Raw genomic sequence first — 23215 nt, 5'->3', positions numbered from 1 at the left:
AGATCCTTTTGACTTTGGTGATAAGCACCATTGACCTTGAAAGAACTAGATATAAATCTGAGCAGATCTGGTAATCTCATGGGTTTATAGCTGAGAATCACACCACAGAGATCAAGTGCTATGAGGTCAATGAGAAATGTGGTTAAACCATGATCTCAGCTCATAAGAATAGACCATTGTCGGTCGCTGATACACTGCCACAAAACTGTTATTGACTGAGACTCTTTTTTTCTATTGTCGAGAATAATTGTCAGAAAGGTTCTTTGCCAGATGTATTTTTCATTTGCAAACATTAGACTTTTATTAAGGAATATAACACACTTCAAGGCAGTTGAAGTTAACCAGGAGGTGATGGCCAAGTATGATCATGATGCCAAGAAATTATTTGTAAAAACAATAATTTGAGAAAATGATACAATAACAAATGCTAAATGGATCCATGCCCTCACCCTCAGGTCAGAGGAACCCTATGTCTCTAGAGCTAACGGCTCATGGCATTGCTAGTTGTGATGATTCTTTTAAGAGTTGTCAGGCTTGTGAAAATGACTTGGTCTGGATGCTCGGGGCTGCATGGGGAATGGGTTTGTATTGACTCTTTCGTGAGGATAGTGTTTGTCCCCCTCCTACAGCCCAGAGATCAGCCCAGGAGCTGCCCTTGGTGGATAAGCAGACCTTGGAGACGTGCCCTGCTGCTGGGGGAGAGAGGATGCTCCTCAGCGGACACAACTTCCAGCACGACTCCAAGGTGGTGTTCGTGGAGAAAGCCCAAGGTAGGAGCTGGAGATGGAGCAGGAGCTAACGCAGTGCAGATGTAGCTGTATGTGGGTTAGTGTGCAAGTGTATGTGTGCATGTGTCTACACAAGTGTGTGTGTGTGTTGTGTGTGCGCGTGTGTGTGTGCTTGCACGCTTGTGTGTGTGTCTACTCAAGTGTGTGTGGGTGCGTGCTCCAACTCCCTCCCTCTCTCTCTGGGTTGGAGAAACCTCAGGACTACTCCCTCCCTCCTTCCTCCCTCCTCTTTCCCCGCCGTCAAAATATCCCCCATCCTGCCAGAGTGCCACATGTGGTGCACATTAATGCGCTGTATTTTTAACACAGCAGATTTACATTTGCAGAAGTTTCCATTGCCTGTTCAGCACAGGAATGGATCACAAATGCACTATAGGCTGTGTGCTGCTGTGCTGTCCCTCACAGTTCTGTATTTGTTTCCTATCCTCTCTCTAAGCCCTCTCAGTTAGGAAGGAGGGAGGGAGGGACTGCTCCGAGATGTTGACGCTTAGGGTTTACTTACAGCAATGTCCTTGATTTGCTTTAGAAAAGTAACTTGAGGTATGGTTTGGGCCAAGGCTGTGCAATGTGAACACATCTAATTGTATCGCTCTGTGAGTCACTCAGAACAGAGGGGAATCCGTTGCCATTGTTCCACCTGTGAGGAGAGGAATTCTAGGTTAGTTGGGTGGGGTCTCAAGCCCCACTGTTATACAATACAGCAGTGTGAGATTGTTTTTCAAAACAAGAAGTGATTGTGTGAGAGCTTTGCTATATCTCTTTCTACATCTCTTGATTTATCCTAATCTCTTCTAGCTAGGAACTAGGGGATTGCTATTGATTTATGTATGTGAAATTCAAAATATTTACCTTGCCTAGAATTCTACATAACTCCCTTTTTGGTTTATAGTTTTTTGTCAGTTTGAAGAAGATCAGTGGCTCCCTCAGATCTGTTGAGGTTTAGCAGACTGTCTTTAGGGCCTAGTGCAGCCTCTGGGTTGGCGTTGATGCTCCCTTGTATTTGATGAGGGTTTCCCTGCATCTGGCACTAGAATTAGGATTCCTGGGCAATCCTACCATGGAAACACCCTTAAGCCAGCCTTCCACCCCTTCTCACTCTCCTCTGCCTCCCTCCCTCCATTGAGTCTCCCTTTCAGCCTCAATATCCCAATTCATTACCACTGTGTGCTGTGGAATACCCTGTGAATCTTCAGTTCAGCTGTTGCCTTGACTCCAGTGGTGGAAAGTATTACTTAAGACGTTTTTGGGGTATCTGTACTTTACTATTTCTATTTTTAGAATTTTACTTTAGCTTAACTACATTCCTAAAGAAAATATTGTACTTTTTACTCCATACATTTTCCGTGACAACAAAAAGATTATAATGGCGCTGGAGGAGATGGTTGCCGTTTTACAGTCTCCTAACCAATTGTGCTATTGTGTGTGTTTTTAACTTATTTTGTACACAATGTTTCTGCCACTGTCACCGAAAAGAACTTCTGGATATCAGGACAGTGATTACTCACCTCGTCCTAGACAAAGATTTTTTCTTTAACGAGTCGGACACAAAGGATTTACTTCAGACACCCGACAAGGCCCAAATCACTGTGATTTGCATGAGAAATAGATAGAGATATCGGGGACGTAGGTTGGGGCGCCTTGTAAGGATCTGACGGCGAGTGGGTAATCTGCCTCTGCCATCAGTCCTATTAGCCAACGTACAATCATTGGATAACAAAATAGACAAACTACGATCACGAATATCCTACTAACTGGACATTCAAAACAGTAATATCTTATGTTTCACAGAGTTGTGGCTGAACGACGACATGAATAACATACAGCTGGCGGGTTTTACGCTGCATTGGCAAGATAGAACAGCCGCCTCCAGTAAGACGAGAGGTGTCTGTGTATATTTGTAAACTACAGCTGGTGCACAAATTATAATAGTAAGGAAGCCTGAGGTAGAGCATCTGGGCTCCCGAATGGTGCAGCGGTCTAAGGCACTGCATCTCAGTGCTAGAGGCGTCACCACAGACCCTGGTTCGATTCCAGGCTGTATCACAACCAGCCGTGACTGGGAGTCCATAGGGCGGTGCACAATTGGCCCAGCGTCGTCCGGGTTAGGGTTTGGCCGGGTTAGGCCGTTTTTGTAAATAAGAATTTGTTCTTAACTGACTTGCGTAGTTATAAATAAAGGTTAAATAAAAAATAAATCTCATGATAAGCTGTAGACCACGCTATGTACCAAGAGAGTTTTCATCTTATTCTTCGTAGCTGCCTATTTACCACCACAAACTGATGCTGGCACTAAGATCGCACACATTGAGCTGTATACTGCCATAAGCAAACAGGGAAACGCTCATCCAGAAGCGACACTCCTAGTGGCCGGGGACTTTAATGCAGGGAACTTAAATCAGTTTTACCTAATTTCTACCAGCATGTTAAATGTGCAACCAGAGGGAAAAAACTCTAGACCACCTTTACTCCACACACAGAGATACATACAAAGCTCTCACTAGCACTCCATTTGGCAAATCTGACCGTAATTCTTTCCTCCTGATTCCTGCTTACAAGCAAAAATTAAAGCAGGAAGCACCAGTGACTCGATCAATAAAGAGGTGGTCAGATGACACAGATGCTAAGCTATAGGACTGCTTTGCTATCACAGACTGGAATATGTTCCGGGATTCTTCCAATCGAATTGAGGAGTACACCACATCAGTCACTGGCTTTATCAATAAGTGCAACGTTGTCCTTACAGTGACTGTACGTACGTACATACCCCAACCAGAAGCCATGGAACACAGGTAACATCCGCACCGAGCTAAAAGGTAGAGCTACCCGCTTTCAAGGAGTGGGACTCTAATCCAGAAGCTTATAAGAAATCCCGCTATGCCCTCCGACGAACCATCAAACAGGCAAAGCGTCAATACAGGACTAAGATTGAATCGTACTACACAGGCTCTGACTTTCGTCGGATGTGGCAGGGCTTGCAAACTATTACAGACTATAAAGGGAAGCACAGCCGCGAGCTGCCCAGTGACACGAGCCTACTAGACAAGCTCAATTTGTAAGGACAGACGCTGGAGACAAGAAGCAAGTACAGGGAGTGAACACTTAATGAAACAAACAGAATACGGACAGTGTCTGGACAGGGGAAAACAAAACGACAATAATGCTGACACAAGGATCTAACCGAGGAACAGACAGATATAGGAGGGGCAATCAACAAGGTAATGGAATCCAGGTGAGTCCAATGAGCGCTGATGCGCATACTGATGGTAACAGGTGTGCGTAATGATGGGCAGCCTGGTGCCCTCGAGCGCCAGAGAGGAGGAGCGGGAGTAGGCGTGACAAAATTACTTCTATGCTCGCTTCGAGGCAAGCAACACTGAAGCATGCATGAGAGTATCAGCTCTTCCGGACGACTGTGTGATCAAGCACTCCATAGTCGATGTGAGTAAGACCTTTAAATAGGTCAACATTCAAAAGGCTGCAGGGCCAGACGGATTACCAGGACATGTACTCCGAGCATGCGCTGACCAACTGGCAAGTGTCTTCACTGACATTTTCAACTTGTCCCCGACTTAGTCTGTAATACAAACAAGTTTCAAGCAGAGCACCATAGAACACTAAGCTAACCTGCCTTAACCTCTAGCGTCGAGCACTCCCGTATCCGGGAGCGTAATCATAGCCTCAAGCTCATTACCATAACGCAACGTTTCCTATTCATGAACATCGCAAATGAAAGGAAATAAATATATTGAAACACAAGCTTAGCCTTTTGTTACCACTGTAATCTCAGATTTTCAAAATATGCTTTAACCAAAGCTACACAAGCATTTGTGTAAGAGTATTGATAGCCTAGCATTCAGCAGGCAACATTTTCACAAAAACAAGAAAAGCATTCAAATAAAATAATTTACCTTTGAAGAACTTCGGATGTTTTCAATGACGAGACTCTCAGTTAGATAGCAAATGTTAATTTTTTCCAAAAATATTATTTGTGTAAGAGAAATAGCTCCGTTTTGTTCATCACGTTTGGCTAAGAAAAAAAAACGAAAATGCAGTCACTTACAACGCCAAACTTTTTTCCAAATTAGCTCCATAATATAGACAGAAACATGGCAAACGTTGTTTAGAATCAATCCTCAAGGTATTTTTCACAATTCTATTAGATGAAAAATAATTCCTGGCAGTCGGTTTCTCATCAGAGCCAATCGGAAAAATACTGCAGCTGGAGATTACGCAATAATTCCGACAGAGGACACCAAGCGACCACCTGGTAAATGTAGTCTCTTATGGTCAATCTTCCAATGATATGCCTACAAATACGTCACACTGCTGCAGACACCTTGGGGAAAACGTGGAAAAGGTAAGCTGACTCCTAGCTCCTCCACAGCCATATAAGGAGTCATTGGCATGAGGCAGTTTTAAAAAATGCGGCACTTCCTGATTGTATTTTTATCTGGGTGTTTTCTGTAACATCAGTTCTGTGGCACTCACAGACAATATCTTTGCAGTTTTGGAAACGTCAGAGTGTTTTCTTTCCAAAGCTGTCAATTATATGCATAGTCGAGCATCTTTTCGTGACAACAGATGATGGAATCTCTATTGCACTCCACACTGCCCTTTCCCACCTGGACAAAAGGAACACCTATGTGAGAATGCTATTAATTAACTACAGCTCAGCGGTCAACACCATAGTGCCCTCAAAGCTCATCACTAAGTTAAGGACCCTGGTACTAAACACCTCCCTCTGCAACTGGATCCTGGGCTGCACTCATGTGGTAAGGGTAGGTAACAACACATCTGCCACGCTGATCTGCCAACACGGAGGCCCCTCAGGGGTGCATGCTCAGTCTCCTCCTGTACTCCCTGTTCACTCATGACTGCATGGCCAGGCACGACTCCAACACCATCATTAAGTTTTCCAACGACACAACAACGACAACGATGAGACAGCCTATAGGGAAGAGGTCAGAGACCTGGCCATGTGGTGCCAGGATAACAACCTCTCCCTCAACGTGATCAAGACAAAGGAGATGATTGTGGACTACATGAAAAGGAGGACTGAGCACACCCCCATTGTCATCAACAGGGCTGTAGTGGAGCAGGTTGAGAGCTTCAAGTTCCTTGGTGTCCACATCACCAACAAACTATTATGGTCTAAACACACCAAGACCATCATGAAGAGGGCACGACAAAGTCTATTCCCCCTGATGGGATTGAAAAGATTTGGCATGGGTCCTCAGATCCTCAAAAAGTTATACAGCTGCACCATCGAGAGCATCCTGACTGGTTGCATCACTGCCTGGTATAGCTTGTCCTCCGACCGCAAGGCACTACACTGCACTCACTGTGTCAGAGGGTAGAGCGTATGGCCCAGTACATCACTGGAAGGGGCCAAGCTTCCTGCCATCCAGTACCTCTATATCAGGCGATGTCAGAGGAAGGCCCTTAAAATTGCCAAACTACCGCACGGCAAGCGGTACCGGAGCGTCAGGTCTAGGTTCAAAAGGCTTCTTAACAGTTTCTACCCCAATACATAAGACTCCTGAACAGCTAATCAAATGGCTACCCAGACTATTTGCATTGATCCCCCCCCCCCCCACCACCACCACCACCTTTTTTACGCTTTTGCTGCTCGCTGTTTATTATCTATGCCTAGTCACTTTAACTCTACCTACAGGTACATATTACCTCAATTACCTCGACTAACCTGTGCCCCCGCACATTGACTCTGTACTAGTACCCCCTGTATATAGCCTTGCTACTGTTATTTTACTGCTGCTCTTTAATTATCTGTTGTTTTTTACTTATCTGTTTTTTACTTAACACTTCTTTTTCTTAAAACTGCATTCAGCACATGTGACAAATTACATTTGACTTGCTTAGATTTTTGGGTTGTGTGCCCCTGGCTATCCATACATTTTAAAAACAAGAATATGGTGGGGTCTGCTTTGCTTAATATGAGGAATTTTAAATGATTTATACTTTTACTTTCACATTTTCATACTTAAGTATACTTTAGCAATTACATTTACTTTCGATACTTTAAAACCAAATACTTTTAGACTTATTCTCAAGTAGTATTTTAAATTGTAGTGCTTGTTCTTTTATATTGTTTTAATTGTAATGTTTTTATCATTTTTTGGTCCGTGCCAAGGCATAGGTCTAAAAACTGTTTAACGATCCTTCTCATGAATCCTGCCACAGAGGGTTTACCCATTTTACCAATATCCTATGAATATTCAAATAAACAACACCCAGAATTTTGAGGCTCCTACTGTAGAGAATAACTAGCCAATATTGACTGAAACTCTTTTTTTCTATTGTTGAGAAAAATTGTCAGAAAAGTTATTTGCCAGATTTATTTTTCCTTTGCAAACAAAAGAGTTTTATTAAGGGATAATGTCCCTGTAGAGAGGCCCACTGACATTTACCTGCATCTCAGAACCACTCCAGCCCCATAATAAAAACTGCAGCTCATTATGCAGACACAGTCCTGCCTCGGAGCTCCCTGTCCACTCTGTCTCAGCACAGTTAGAGGGACAAAAGATAACATCATTTTAATTGTGGTTACAGTGTAGATCAGTAGTAATCAAAGTTGGGGTGGCGGGGTTTATTGTATGGGACAATATGCAAACATCTTTAAGAAAGATCATTTGAAAAATACACTTTTATTGAGTAAATGTATTCATTGGTTTCTTTTCATTTTAATAAGAGATTAGTTGAAGGTTATTTGTTGATGTAAAAAGGTCCATTTACCGATTTTCACGTGTCATTAGATTTGGGGTGGGGTCCCAAGAAATGGGGGTCCCCACTGAAAAGTTTGAATAGCACTGGCGTAGAGCATGGAGAGCCTTATAGGAAATGAGACTTACAGCCCTCAGAGCTCCCAGAAGTCAGGCTGTAATCTGAAACTGCTTCAATCTGACATCGCTTCTCTCCAGCCTCAGCCTGCCCAGAGATGGGCTTTTTGATTAGCCTCAGTACCGCTTGGGGAAATTATTAATCGTTTAGTCACTTTCTCAAGGTTTTGCCCCTGAATTTGTTTTCAAATTGATTTTGGCGGCTGAAGTTTGTTGACTCAAAACACAACATTATGTAAATGTCTAAAAATAGAGATGGATTTTGTTTGGATTTGCATCTCCAGGCCAAGATTGATAGATTAAGGATAGTCACCGGAATCATTTGCACTTCTGACATTTTATTGAGGACCATAAATAATGCAGAATAATATTACCCTTTTCAAAATCATAAAAACTTTTTTTAAAACATGTGGAGTTGTGTGTCAAGTTGCGTGCTTGTGTTCACACCACAGTAAGAGTATTTGCATGGCGTGTGTCTATGTCTGCACGGTATTTCCTAGCAACCATGAGTTATGGCTGAGAGCAAAGAAGCTGTGAGGGAATCCTCCTAGCAGAAAAGTCAGACATGGTGAGAAAGTCGCTCATAAAAAGAGTGCTTTCACATCTGGGCCTGGCTGACTGGATGGCTGCCTGGTCTACTGCAGGCAGGCTGGAGCAACCATGGAGAAATACTCACTGTGTCAGACAGAGACCCACTGGACTTCAGTTTCACCAGTTTCCCCTGCCTAAATCGACTGACTACTTTGTGACACATGACCCAAAGTTCACCGTCTCCCTGTCAGTCAGAGTCAATGAGGACAGTCAGTCTAACCAAGTACTGTACAGACCTGTCCTGGAACAGCAACAGACCCATACAGGCATGTTGTTCTTGGCCAGAGGTGCCGTCTATGTCTGCAGTATGATCAAGGACCTCCAAATTGAATTCTGTGAGGATTATCAAACTGCAAGAACCTTGTCAGATGGTGTCTGGAATTACCTGAGAAAAGTATATCTAACCTGTTACGTGTACGCTAATAATCAGGAGTCGGAAAGCAAGGAGGGTGCAAATGTAATAATAAATAGAACATAGTACAAAACAAGCAACACAGACATGAAACAGAGTCAATAACACCTGGGGAAATAACTAAGAGGAGTGATAGATATTGGGGAGGTAATCGGGAAGGGGATGGAGTCCAGGTGAGTGTCATGAGGTACAGGTGTCCGTAATGATGGTGGCAGGTGTGCGTAATGATGAGACAACTGGTGACGTCGAGCTCTGGAGAGGGGGAGTGGGAGTAAACGTAACAGTACCCCCTCCCTGACACGTGGCTCTAGCCGCCGGACGACGCCGACCCGAGGGATGGTCCCGAGGACCAGAAGCGGGCCGGTCGCTTCTGCTGAGGCACGGGAACCTATAGAGCCGGCTGAGGCATGTGGGAGCCTGACGAGCCGGCTGAGGCTTGAGAACCTGTTGCGCCAGCTGAGGCATCCCTGGTTGCTTCTTCAGCGGCACTTGGACCAGCATCACCAGTAAAAAAATGTATCCCGGTTCCTTCCCCTTGGTGAGGCGTTATTCTGTAACGTGTACGCTAATAATCGGGAGTCGGGAAGCAAGTACAGGGAGTGAAAATGTAATAATAAATAGAACATAGTGCAAAACAAGAAACACGAAAAACGTACAGACATGAAACAGAAACAAGGAAAGAACCAAGGAGAATGACAGATATAGGCTAGATAATCAGGAAGATGATGGAGTCCAGGTGAGTGTCATGAGGTGCAGGTGCACGTAATGATGGTGGCAGATGTGCGTAATGATGAGACAACTGACGAGGTCGAGCACCGGAAAGGGGGAGCGGGAGTTACCGTGGCATAACCATCCATCTTCCTCAGAGTAATGATTAGCCTACACTCAGTGGGAGGGGTGCTCTGTGTTACTTATCTGGTCAGTGCTTATGGATTTAATTAATTGCATTCTCAGAACAATGACTTCCACTTTGAAACTGTTCAGCGGTTTGGCCAGCCTCGACATTTCAGAGAACAATTGCTGTTTTCATAAACAAATCAATTATATGCACATAAACAGGGAGTTTATGTTTTTATAAATTACAGCGTGCAGTTCATATTTGAGGAAAACAAGAGACATATTATTTAGGAATTAATGGTGGCATAGAGTGTAAAGTGATATATTGCAATGTAGAAGACAGACAGTGTGTTGTATTGAGTAGTGAACTTCACTATAGCAAATACAGTATCCCCTCCAGCTGCAATTGATTGAAGCAGTTTGAAGAGCTGGCTTGCCTCAATTAACGCCCTTCCCTGCGACAGCATGCTTGCATGCAATACCCACAATCCACGTGTTCTGGGGGTAGCACTGGAAGGAAGAAGTTACAGTCATCAGAACCAGGACAAGGGTTCTCTTTCACCATGCCACATGGGCCTGGGTAGCGCATGTGTTTATATTTACTGTAAGTTATGAGAGCTTTGGGTATACGCCACCCTGCTGTTTGGCTTCGGGCACTAGAGTTTACTCCACCCCACTCCAATTAAAGAGCACAAGGAGCTGTTTGATTCCCTTTATAAACTCTGCATGACAAGTAGCTGTATTGTATACTACTTCATTCAAATCCACGCTGGCTGCCATAACAGTGTAGTACACCACCAGTGTTGTGTCTATTGGCTAACTTGTGTTATGTCTGCCTTATGAAAGGTCATTACTCCTGTAGACCAGGGTTTGTTGAAGTGAGGGAGTTGTCTGGTTGGTACTGTTACCAAGGGTTTTGATGGTGAGAGGCATTGTGCAGATGTTGCTCAGGCCCAATGGAACATTCGGTGGTTATCAGTTCCCCAGTACACCTCTTGCCATCAAAGTAAAGGTTAAAGGTATCCCACGCATGTGATGCCTATAGACACTTTTTCAGACAGAGGGGCAACAACAAATTGCTCAATTAAATGTTGCATTAAAAAAATTATTATACAATAGAGAGAGAGAGAGAGATAAGAAAAGGGAAGACAAGGGCCTCCCGAGTGGTGCAGCGGTCCGGGAGACCCATGAGGTGGTGCACAATTGGCTCAGTGTCGTCCGGGTTAGGGGAGGGTTTGGCCGGCTGAGATTTCCTTGTCCCACCGCGCTCTAGCCTGTGGCGGGCCGGGCGCCTGCAAGCTGACCCCCAGTCGCCTGTAAGCTGACATCAGTCACCAGTTGGATGGTGTTTCCTCCGACACATTGGTGCGGATGGCTTCCGGGCTAAGCACGCAGTGTTTCAGAAGCAATGTGGCTTGGCAGGGTTGTGTTTTGGAGGACGCATGACCCTTTTGACGTTCACCTTTCCCCGAGTCCGTAAGGGAGTTACAGCAATGGTACAAGACTAATTACTAATTGGATATCACGAAATTGAAAAAAAGGGAGATAGGAAATGAGAGGGGAGATCTGAAAAACATGTTTACTTTTTGCGTAGCCATCTAAGGTTTCCCTTTTGGAGTGGTTCCCAGAGTGGGAGAGAGAGGGAGAGAGTGGAGGTGGACGTGGAGAGGGCCCCTCCTGCCTGTAGTCTCCAGACATAATGGGAGGCATTGGGAGCTATCAGTCAGTGCCAGCTTCAGTCTCTGCCACATCACAGCCTAAGCAGACCCAAACCAAGGATGCCCTATCTGCAATGGGCTGTCTGCTCCAATGCCTGTGTCTGTGTTTACCTCTGTCTCACTTTATAAGACCAGACAGCCTTCAAAATAACATCTGTCATAATATAGACATAATCAAGAGTGTTTCTATCTGTGGAGTTGTAATCCTTAATGGGAAAACTGCCACGTGCGTTTACAACATTACAACAACAAAGTGTTACTGCAAACAACGAACACTGTTTTTCCCCTCTGACATTTTTTGTAACCTTTATTTGAACAGGAAACGCATATTGCGACCTACAGTATGTCTCTTTTTCAAATATGCACTGTATGATACAACATAAATATACACATTATAAACACCATATTTTTATTATATATAAATATATACAGTATATTGGTCATATTGGTCATGGCTCCCGAGTGGCGCACAATTGGATTGCCTTGCAGTTCTCCAGTTGTATCCACTGAAAGCGTGTGAGATTCAAGGCACGAGGGCACGGGATGGGCCGCAGAGCCGTGCACAGAAGATGGACCTAGCCCATAGGGAAGGGAGGAGGAGGAAGGGGGAGGGGGGCGAACCCCCACCCTGCCCCACTGTGTAGAACAGAGCAACACTTTAAGCTTTAAGGGACATTGCACTAATAATGGCTAGGGAAACGTTCCCGCTGTTCTTAGTGCCAGTCTGCACATTCAAACTAAATCAATGGAACTAATAATGGCATCTTTCATGCTTTCGTTAATAAAATAATGATAAAAATACTCTTCAAAATGCCAATGTTTATTTAGTTAGCGAATTACTATGGGAATAAATATCACTGAATTACAGAATTATTGAAAAAAGTTGTCTAAAGAAGGTAAACAAATTGTTGCTTAACTGGAAAATACTCTTTCAAACACACAGCGCCATTATGGTTATTAGCAGGTAGTTGGACAATATACTTGCCTAGAAGCAGGGAAGGGGGAGAATTCTATCTTCAAATGTATTTCTTAGTTAGGTTGGCTGTGTCACAAACGGCCGTGATTGGTTGCAGTTTCAGTTTAATCCACCAGAAAAGACTAAACAAATAATACAACAAAAAGTATTACTATTATGTATCACATCCGACCGTGATTGGGAGTCCCATAGGGTGGCGCATAATTGGCCCTAAAAACAGAAATAAATGTTTTGGCCCAATACAAATATTTCAGATTACAATCGCTCACTTTTTTAAATGAAATAACCTCCAAAATATTGTTATATATTATCAAGTTGATGGCACAGTCATATAGCCTCGGCACCTACATAAAGCTGAGTGACTCACTCATTCATGGTTTTGGATCAAAATAAATAAGTACCAACATTCTTTCTGATAGTCTTTAATAAAGAAATGTTTTGGTTATCCTGACCTGGACACCATGTACAGTATTATAATAGCCCATGATGGGCTAATAGCAGGACAATATACCTTTACCAACACCTCTCTGTATTTTGATACTTTGTGGATGGGGGCTCCGGAGTGGATGGGGGCTCCCACAGTGCAAAATGCCACAGATGCTACAGATGCAGGTTCGATACCCGTGCTGGCCGCCACTGGGAGACCCATAAAGGGGCTTTTGGTTTCTGAGACAAGCATGGGGACTGATCTTGATAAATCAATTAGATTTTTATTTTCACTGAATCTCCGTTTGGGTATTGGTTAAACTACAATTATACAATTAGGGTGTAGAAATGTTATGCTCTTGGTGTAACCTTTATTTAACTAGGCAATCCATTTAAGAACCAATTCTTATTTACGAGGACAGCCTACTCCTTTCTCCCCGTCGGGGAATTGAATCCCTGACTCCAGTCCGGTACGCACGACACAGGGATTCTTTAGCTAAATTGCCTACCGTCACGTTGTACTGCCGACCGTCACGTTGTACAGCGCCATATTTTCTGTTCCATCCTAACAGAAACCAAGAGGGTTTTCCGTTTTTCTTGGAATAGAAACATCATAATATTATTCAAATTAATTAAGCAATTATCAGTCAAAAGTTTGGACACACCTGCTCATTCCAGGATTTCTCTTTATTTTACTCTACATTGTAGAATCACAACTATTGAAGACATCACAACTATGAAATAACACATATGGAATCAGTTAAGAACAAATTATTTATTACGAGGACAGCCTACTCATTCCTCCCCATCGGGGAATTGAACCCCGGTCTCCCGCTTGCCCACCCAGTCTCTGGTAATAACAATATGGAAGGCTATCAGATGCTTTTCAAATATTCCCTCTGGTGGTAAAACTAGCACTAACTTGCTAGTTATTACACTGTAGATGGTTGTAATTTTGGGTAGAGCAGACATTTCCAAATGTTTTTGTTAGCTGCATGTGGGACATAACTCCACCAGTCCTGTTTATGATATAATTTGTGTAGATTATACCTTTAAAAAATTTTAAAAGATTGTTTTTTTAATCAATTCATATATTTGGGTTTAACCACAATATTTGTTGTCTTTTCTGGTGGATTAAATTCAAATTGCAACCAACTTTCTATGACTTGTTTTAAAATAGCGCTATTTGTTAGATAATTTCCTTTTCAAATAACTGAACGTGAGAGGTTGTAATCTGAATAAAGGGAAAACTTGAACATTGGGTGAGACATTTTTACTAATTTGCTAGAGAACCAGTTCGGATGTAAGTATAACTTTTGTATGACTGAAGCCTTTAGTAAGAGGTCTAATGATGTAATATTTAATCATTTCTGCCCTCCAAATTCATATTCATTATATAAATAGGTCCGTTTAATTTTGTTTGGCTAGCTGTTCCAAATAAAATGTAATATTTTTTTCTCATATCATTAAAAAAACGGGTTTCTAGGTATAGGCAAGACCATAAGCAGATAGGTAAACTGGGATATGACTAAAGAGTTAATCAGGGAGATTTTTCCACAAATAGGCAGGTGTTTTCAATTTCCATGCTATCAAGATCTTATCTACTTTCTATAAAAATGTACTGGAGTGAGATCATTTAATTATTTCTGGATATTTATACCGAGTATATCCACATCACCATCAGCCCATTTTATTGGTACACTACACGGTAATGTAAAAGTTTTATTTTTTGTGATTTTTTTTATTTAACCTTTATTTAACCAACTGCGACCTGGCCAAGATAAAGCAAAGCAGTGCGACACAAACAACACAGAGTTACACATGGAATAAACAAACATACAGTCAATAACACAATAGATACAGTGTGTGCAAATGAAGTAGGATTAGGGAGGTAAGGCAATAAATAGGCCATAGTGGCAAAATAACTACAATTTAGCAATTAAACACTGGAGTATTAGATGTGCAGAAGATAAATGTGCAAGTAGAGATACTGAGGTGCAAAAGAGCAAAATAAATAAATAACAATATGGGGATGAGGTAGATTGGGTGGGCTATTTACAGAATGGGCTATGTACAGATGCAATGATCTGTAAGCTGCTCTGACAGCTGATTCTTAAAGTTAGTGAGGGAGATATGAGTCTCCAGTTTCAGTGATTTTTGCAATTTGTTCCAGTCATTGGCAGAGGAGAACTGGAATAAAATGTGGCCAAAGGAGGAGTTGGCTTTGGGGGTGACCAGTGAAATATACCTGCTGGAGCGAGTGCTACGGGTGGGTGATCCAATACATTATATAGTACATTTATCATAATTTGCTTGTAATCCAGAGAGGTTAGAAAAAGGATCTAGATACTCCAGGAGGCTGTGGAGAGATCCAAGTTGTGGATTTAAAAGAAACATTAATCATCAGCGTACAATGAAACCTTTGTTTGAAAGGCCTAGATTTCTAAACCCTTGATATTATTGTTCGATCTGATTTTAATATCTAACATTTTGATGGCCATAATAAATAGATTTGCCAATAGTGGACAACCTTGTTTTACGCCTCTCGACAGTTTAAAACTTTCTGAGAATTAGCCATTCTTTTACTATTTTACACCTAGGGTTACTATACATGATTTTAACCCATTTTATAAGAGATTCTCCAAAATTGAAATGTTCCAGGCATTTATATATAAACTCCAGTCGTATTTTATCAAAAGCCTTTTCAAAGTCAGCTATGAATAGCAGGCCTTGTTTCCCAGATTTTTCATAGTATTCTATTGTTTCCAGTACTTGCCTTATATTATCTCCAATGTATTCTCCATGTAAAAAACCTGGCTGATTAGAATGAATAATGTCCGACAATACCTTTTTAATTCTATGCGCTATATATTTTGCAAGTATTTTTGTATCACATCACTGAAGTGTAAGGGACCTCCAATTTTTTTAATGGACTAGATCTTTATATTTCCCACTTGTATCCTGTTTCAGTAATAATGAAATCAGACCTTCTTATTGAGTGTCTGATAATCAAAACAAGTTTGGTATACCTCAACTGGTATGCCATCCAGCCCTGGAGTTTTCCCAGCCTTAAAGGCTTTAATTGCATCAAGAAGTTCCTCCTCTGTAATTTGTCCTTCACATGAGTCTTTCTGTATGGCTGTTAATTTTACATTATTAATAGGAGAAAATCCATACAATTAGCTTCGGTTAGAGGAGATTGAGGAGACTGAAACAAAAGCATATGTTGAAAGTACTTTGCTTACTCTTTCAAAATATAATTTGGTGAATCATGGGTGACTCTGCTCCGTCATTTGCAACAAGTTTCAGTAAATTGTTTTTGGTAGCATTTCTATGTTGAAGATAAAAAAAAATAATTTGGTGCATTTTTCCCGATATTCCATAGAGTTTTCTTTATTTTTATAATATATTACATGACCAGAATTGTTACAAAGGCACTTCTGAGAAAGTTTAAGGACATTTTTATGTGATTTCATTTCTATTTCAGGCTTTGTTAACGAGTCATTGGTGTAAGAGAAAATAGTGCAGTGGTTACACTGTTTCTTATAAACTGTGTGAAAATTACTTTATGTTGACGTCTCATAGAAGAATAGCAAAACATTAGCTTTTTTAGGACCCATGTTTCCAACAGCTGTGATGCACTATTTTAATGCCTGATGGGAAAGCCTATTTGTTTTCGACAAGTTGAGTGTTAAAAGAAGTTTCATTAACAGAATATAAAACAAGTAAAACATTTAATAATACTTTAATGAGCATGACAAAAGCACCGATATTTGAATATGAGCTATTTAAAACGGTGGGTTGGGAAGAGAAACTTAATGCCAAGGCTTCACTTTCCAGTCATTCACAGCCCATTGGTTATCGGAATCCCCATTTTATAACCTCATTAACAAGCCCACAAGTCACAATTGGTCATGCAGTATGGGATTCCACAAAGGAATGAATTCAGCGTTTCTCTCATCGACCAAAGACGTCAGAGATCCCTTTGGTATGGCCTATGACTCGGGTCTCAGAGGTGCATCAGAACGGCCCCCTTGGCCCTAGTGGTTTAGCCAAGACTGAGACTGAGGATATGAGTTCATCGGCAGACTCAACTTATGTTGGTGATAGCCTTGGTTCTGTTGAAGCTTTTTAATAGACCACTGATGTCAGACAGAGCTAATAATAAAATCATTCACAACATCATGGCTTATGATGTCAACATTTACATGAGTTAGTCTAGCCAGTTTCGGTAGTTACTCATTTTTGCAAATCTGAATACTGGCAAATTTGTCACATATAATTTTTCCACATGCTTACTCTCTCTGTTCTACTCTCCCTTCTATAGATGGCCATCACCTATGGGAGACAGAGGCCAAGGTTGACAAGGACTCCTGCAAGTCTGTAAGTTCAATAAATAAGACATTCTGCATTTTTTATAGGTATTTCGCAGCAATGTTTGTGTTAGTTGGAAGACACTCTGCCGAGTCTCTGTTACTCTCTCTAAAACACCCAGCATATGACCTGTGTCTGGAAAAGACAGTACAGTAGACACACTTCTGATTATTTTCATTTCTGTATTAAGGATACTCCTGGGGAAACGGTGTTGAGCAAAAATATTTCAAAAGGTTCTGAGGAGTTCAGCGTTTCCTTGTTGGAGTGTATGTTTAACAGGGTGTGCTAGCTGTCTTGGTCTGGTACGGGGGGGGGGGGGGGGGATTGGATGCTGCCACAGGTAGGCCAGGGGCCGGGGGAGTCACCCAGAGCACTCTTTTCTTCTGGGAGACTGGGACTGAGACTAGGCGATTAGAGTGTGTATATAGTTGAAGTCGGAAGTTTAAATACACTTAGGTTAGAGTCAAGTACAGAGAGATCTTTGATGAAAACCTGCTACAGAGTGCTCAGGACCTCAGACTGGGGTGAAGGTTTACCTTTCAACAGGACAACGACTCTATGCACACAGCCGAGACAACGCAGAAGTGGCTTCGGGTCAAGTCTTTGAATGTCCTTAAATGGCCCAGCCGTAGCCCGGACTTGAATCCGATCGAACATCTCTGGAGAGACCATAAGAAAGAAGATTCTCTGGTCTGATGAAACCAAGACTTAACTATTTGGCCTGAATGCCAAGCATCACGTCTGTGAAGAATGGGAGAAACTCAGAAGTGCAGAAGTTGGGTATGAAGCTACAAGCTTGACACACCTGTATTTGGGGAGTTTCTCCCATTCTTCTCTGCAGATCCTCACAAGCTCTGTCAGGATGGATGGGGAGCGTTGCTGCACAGCTATTTTCAGGTCACTCCAGAGATGTTCGATCGTGTTCAAGTCCAGGCTATAGCTGGGCCACTCAAGGACATTCAAAGACTTGTCCCAAAGCCACTTCTGCGTTTTCTTGGCTGTGTGCTTAGGGTCGTTGTCCTGTTGGAAGGGGAACCTTCGCCTCAGTCTGAGGTCCTGAGCGCTCTGGAGCAGGTTTTCATCAAGGATCTCTCTGTACTTTGCTCCGTTCATTTTTCTCTCGATGCTGACTGTCCCTGATAGTGAAAAACATCCCCATAGCATGATGCTGCCACCACCATGCTTCACCGTAGGGATGGTGCCAGGTTTCCTACAGACGTGATGCTTGGCATTCAGGCCAAATAGTTAAATCTTGGTTTCATCAGACCAGAGAATCTTCTTTCTTATGGTCTGAGAGTCTTTAGGTGCCTTTTGGCAAACTCCAAACCGGATGTCATGTGCTTTTTACTTCCTTTTACTCTCTCTCTCTCTCCCTCTCTCTCTCTCTTCTCGCTCTCTCACACACTCATACAGTATATACACAAAATACATAATCATTAGTCCAACAGTTGCAAACATCCCCGTTGTTTTTGCTTACATTTAAGAAACGTTTTTCAACAGAATTGGCGGAATGAATACACCCCCGATCACACATAAAACAAGTTCACTTTCATAGCAGCCACACTGTATTCCTTCTCACCTCTATGCACTCTCCTCTCACCTTTCCCTTCGTTTGTGGACTTCAATGAACAACACATCAGCTATGTTACCTGCGAAAAAACCTTTCCAAGATAAACCATGTCATAACCGCTACACACAGCCTACATCGTTGTTCCCATATTAGCTAAAGTAACGTCCTAGTCAAAATAGCTAATAGAACTAATACGTTAGTTAACCCGCTATGATCATGCAGTAATGTTGCAGTGTAGAGTCGGTAAGCAGTTACACCGGCAAACCACGGTGGCAATACATTAATAAAATCAAAAGCTTACCTTGGACTTGGAAGAGTTCCAGTGTTGTGTTGGATAGTCATAGCCAGCTAGCTAACATAGCATCCCTTTGTTTGAGCCGGGTGTTTGAGTAACTAAACTAGCCAGCTGCATTTGCTAGCTAAGTAAGTGAACTGAAAGTGAAAAATTGACCATCTTTCTCTCTCTCTTTCTCTTGCTTCTCCTTCATTTTTTAAGAAATTAACTATTGTCTTTCTCTCTCTTTGAGTCAACAACTCACCACATTTTATGCACTGCAGTGCTAGCTAGCTATAGCTCATGCTTTCAGTACTAGATTCATTCTCTGATCCTTTGATTGGGTAGACAACATGTCATGCTGCAAGAGCTCTGATAGGTTGGAGGATGTCTTCCAAAAGTTGTCATAATTACTGTGTAAGTCTATGGAAGGGAGTGAGAACCAAGAGCCTCCTACGTTTTGTATTAAGTCAATTTACCAAGAGGAGGCCGGAAGCTAGCTGTCCTCCGGTTACAACACGGTGCTACCCTACAGAGTGCTGTTGAGGCTACTGTAGACCTTCATTATGAAATTCACTGAGGATGATGGTCCTCCCCTTCCTCCTCTGAGGAGCCTCCACTGATACATACACACAGATGCATACACACACACATGCAAGCGTGTGAGCACACACACGGTCATACACACGCACGCACACACACACACACACACACACACTCTCTCTCTCTCTCTCTCTCTCTCTCTCTCTCTCTCTCTCTCTCTCTCTCTCTCTCTCTCTCTCTCTCTCTCTCTCTCTCTCTCTCTCTCTCTCTCTCTCTCTCTCTCTCTCTCTCTCTCTCTCTCTCTCTCTCTCTCTCTCTCTCTCTCTCTCTCTCTCTCTCTCTCTCTCTCTCTCTCTCTCTCTCTGTGTCTGACACATGCTCATACACCCTGCTGAAAAAAAACAGTTTAGACTAGCATACATTTCAAGGGGGTCCATGCTGGTCTATGCTGGTCAATGCTGGTCAGATGCTGGTCAAGCTGGTCCTACAATCTGCATTCAGAAAGACTGCCAGAGACTAATGAATGAGACTACCTAAATCAGGGGTGTCAATCTCATTCCACGGTGGGCCCAATGTCTGTGGGTTTTGGGTTTTTCCTTTCAATTAAGAGCTGGACAACCAGGTGAGTTCCTTACTAATTAGTGATCTTAATTCGTCAATCAAGTACAAGGTTGGAGCAAAAACCAGCAGACACTCGGCCCTCCGTGGAATGAGTTTGACACGTCACCAAAACCATCTAAACTGGAACAACCATTTCAGTAACAGAATGGATTTGTTTAGAACAAATCATGTTATCCATCTTTGTGTAGCATAAGATAAATTAACGTTTTAATTAGTCAATCAATATACACTACCATTCAAAAGTTTGGGGTCAGTTAGAAATGTCCTTGTTTTTTGAAAGAAAAGCATGTTTTCTGGCCACTAAAATAACATAAAATTGATCAGAAATACAGTGTAGACATTGTTAATGTTGTAAATGACTATTGTAGCTGGAAATATCTACATAGGCGTACAGAGGCCCATTATCAGCAACTATCCCTCCTGTGTTCCAATGGCACGTTGTGTTAGCTAATCCAAGTGTATCATATTAAAAGGCTAATTAATAATTAGAAAATCCTTTTGCAATTATGTTAGCACAGCTGAAAACTGTTGATCTGATTAAAGAAGCAATACAACTGGCCTTCTTTAGACTAGTTGAGTATATGGGGCATCAGCATTTGTGGGTTCGATTACAGGCTCAAAATGGCCAGAAACAAATAACTTTCTCCTGAAACTCGTCAGTCTATTCTTGTTCTGAGAAATGAAGGCTATTCCATGCGAGAAATTACCAAGAAACGTACAATGCTGTGTACTACTCCCTTCACAGAAAAATGCAAACTGGCCCTAACCAGAATAGAAAGAGGAGTGGGAGGCCCCGGTGCACAACTGAGCAGGAGGACAAGTACATTAGAGTGTCTAGTTTGAGAAACAGACACCTCACAAGTCCTCAACTGGCAGCTTCATTAAATAGTACCTGCAAAACACCAGTCTCAATGTCAACAGTGAAGAGGCGACTCCGGGATGCTTGCCTTCTAGGCAGAGTTCCTCTTTCCAGTGTCTGTGTTCTTTTGTCCATCTTAATCTTTTATTTTTATTGGCCAGTCTGAGATATGGCTTTTTCCTTGCAGCACTGCCTAGAAGGCCAGCATCCCGGAGTCGCCTCTTCTTTTTTATACAGTTTGTACAAGATGTCACGACTTCCGCCTAAGTCGGTCCCTCTCCTTCTTCAGGCGGTGTTCGGCAGTCGACGTCACCAACCTTCTAGTCATCACGGATCCATTTTTAATTTTCCATTGGTTTTGTCTTGTCTTCCTTAACACCTGATTCCAATCCCATCAATTACATGTTGTGTATTTAACCCTCTGTTTCCCCTCATGTCCTTGTCGGAGATTGTTTGATTGTATGTTTGTGCAAGTTATGTGTTGGTGCGCGACGGGTTTTGTACCCACTTTGATTATTTTTATATTTTGGTTTTGGAGTTTTGTTAACTTTTATTAAACGACTCCGTTTATACCAAGTTCGTTCTCCTGCGCCTGACTTCCCTGCCACCTATACACACACCCATTACAGAATCTCCGACCCTTCTATAGAGTCAGCAGGAGAAAGTACCCCGGCCATAGAGGTGAATGAGCGCGTCCAGGAGCATGCAGTAATACTTTACCATCTTGGTGCCACTATGGACCGCGTTGTCCAGACAATGGACGGCTGGGAGAGACAGGGAGTTCTTCCAGCGTCTCCACCAGCACAACCGGGGTCTCCCCTGAGTGCCCCTTTCCCCCCTGAACCCAGTGGGATCCGTCTCTCCTTGCCACAGGAGTACGACGGGAGTGCTGCCAACTCCTTCAATTAAACCTCTATCTGGCCACGGTCCACCCAGCTCCATTGGACCGTGAGAGGGTGTCCGCACTCGTCTTGTGCCTCACCAGGAAAGCCCTGGAGTGGGCCAACGCCTTGTGGAGAGAAGGAGATGCGGCGTTGGACCATTTTGAGGAGTTCACCTGCCGTTTTCGGGCAGTCTTCGACAACCCGCCCGAGGGCAGAGCGGCGGGTGAGCGCCTCTACCATCTGAGGCAGGAGACGAGGAGCGCCCAGGAGTTTGCCCTGGAGTTTAGAACCATGGCTGCCGGCGCGGGATGGAACAACAGTGCCCTGATCGACCACTACTGCTGCAGTCCGCACGAGGACGTCCGTCGGGAGCTGGCCAGCAGAGACACCAACCTCACTTTCGACCAGCTGGTGGACCTGTCCATCCGGCTGGATAACCTGCCGGCTACTCGCGGACGTCCAGATCGGGGTCTGATGGTTCCATCCTCCTGCACCCCCTCTCCGATACCCATGGAGCTGGGAAGGGCGGTGCGCATGGAGACCGGAGGGGGTTTCCGCTCATGTGGCTGCAGAGGTCACACTGCTGGTCAGTGCCGGGTTGGTTCCTCTGGGAATTGAGGCAGCAGGCAGGGCGCTCTGGCGTCACCCCAGGTGAGCTGGCACCATTCTCACCCAGAGTCCTCTGTTGCACATATGTTTGTGTCTGTCACTTTTCCTGAGTTTTCCCCGCATTCCATGCATAAGGCGCTCTTAGATTCAGGCGCGGCTGGGAATTTCATTCATAGAGCGTTAGCTCATAGTTTAGGGACCCCCATTGTTCCCGTGGATGTGCCCTTCCCCATTCACGCCTTAGATAGTCAACCATTAGGGTCAGGCTTAATTATGGAGGTCACCGCTCCTTTGGGCATGGTGAATCAGGGGGGTCACACAGAGAAAATTGGTCTTTTCCTTATTGACTCTCCTGCGTTTCCCGTGGTGCTGGGCCTCCCCTTGTTAGCTTCTCATAACCCCACTGTTTCTTGGCCACAGAGGACTCTCACGGGGTGGTCGCGAGAGTGCTCAGGTAGGTGTTTAGGGGTTTCCGTTGGTGCTACTATGGTCCAGACCAGGTCTCCCCGTGCCAATTCCCCCTGAATATGCCGATTTGGCTCTCGCCTTCTCTAAGAAGAAGGCGACTCAATTACCACCTCATCGACGGGGCGTTTGTGCGATAGATCTCCTGGTAGACGCTGCACTTCCCAGGAGTCACGTGTATCCCCTCTCACAGGCGGAGACGGAGGCTATGGAAACATGTCTCCGAATCCCTGCATCAGGGGTACATTCGGTCCTCCACTTCACCCGTCTCCTCAAGTTTTTTTTGTGAAGAAGGAGGGAGGTCTGCGTTTGTGTATTGACTACCGGGGTCTAAATCAGATCACGGTGCGGTATAGTTACCCGCTACTGCTCATAGCCATAGCGATAGAGTCAATGCACGTGGCACGCTTC

General features: G+C 43.4%; 1 protein-coding gene across 1 annotated transcript in view; it reads left to right on the top strand.

Annotated features, from left to right (window-relative positions):
* LOC139373356 (nuclear factor of activated T-cells, cytoplasmic 1-like) overlaps nt 1–23215 on the top strand; it is a 56488-nt gene that overhangs the window by 10243 nt on the left and 23030 nt on the right. The window contains exons 6-7 of the mRNA XM_071113789.1: nt 630–770; nt 16933–16988. Coding sequence (XP_070969890.1) covers nt 630–770; nt 16933–16988 — 197 coding nt within the window. The remainder of the gene's footprint in view (nt 1–629; nt 771–16932; nt 16989–23215) is intronic.

This window comes from Oncorhynchus clarkii, chromosome 18 (genome assembly GCF_045791955.1).
Source record: "Oncorhynchus clarkii lewisi isolate Uvic-CL-2024 chromosome 18, UVic_Ocla_1.0, whole genome shotgun sequence".
In the NCBI taxonomy this organism is placed as follows: Eukaryota; Metazoa; Chordata; class Actinopteri; order Salmoniformes; family Salmonidae; genus Oncorhynchus; species Oncorhynchus clarkii.
The sequence above is the reverse complement of the archived record's forward strand: the minus strand, read 5'-3'. Positions and strand labels throughout refer to the sequence as shown.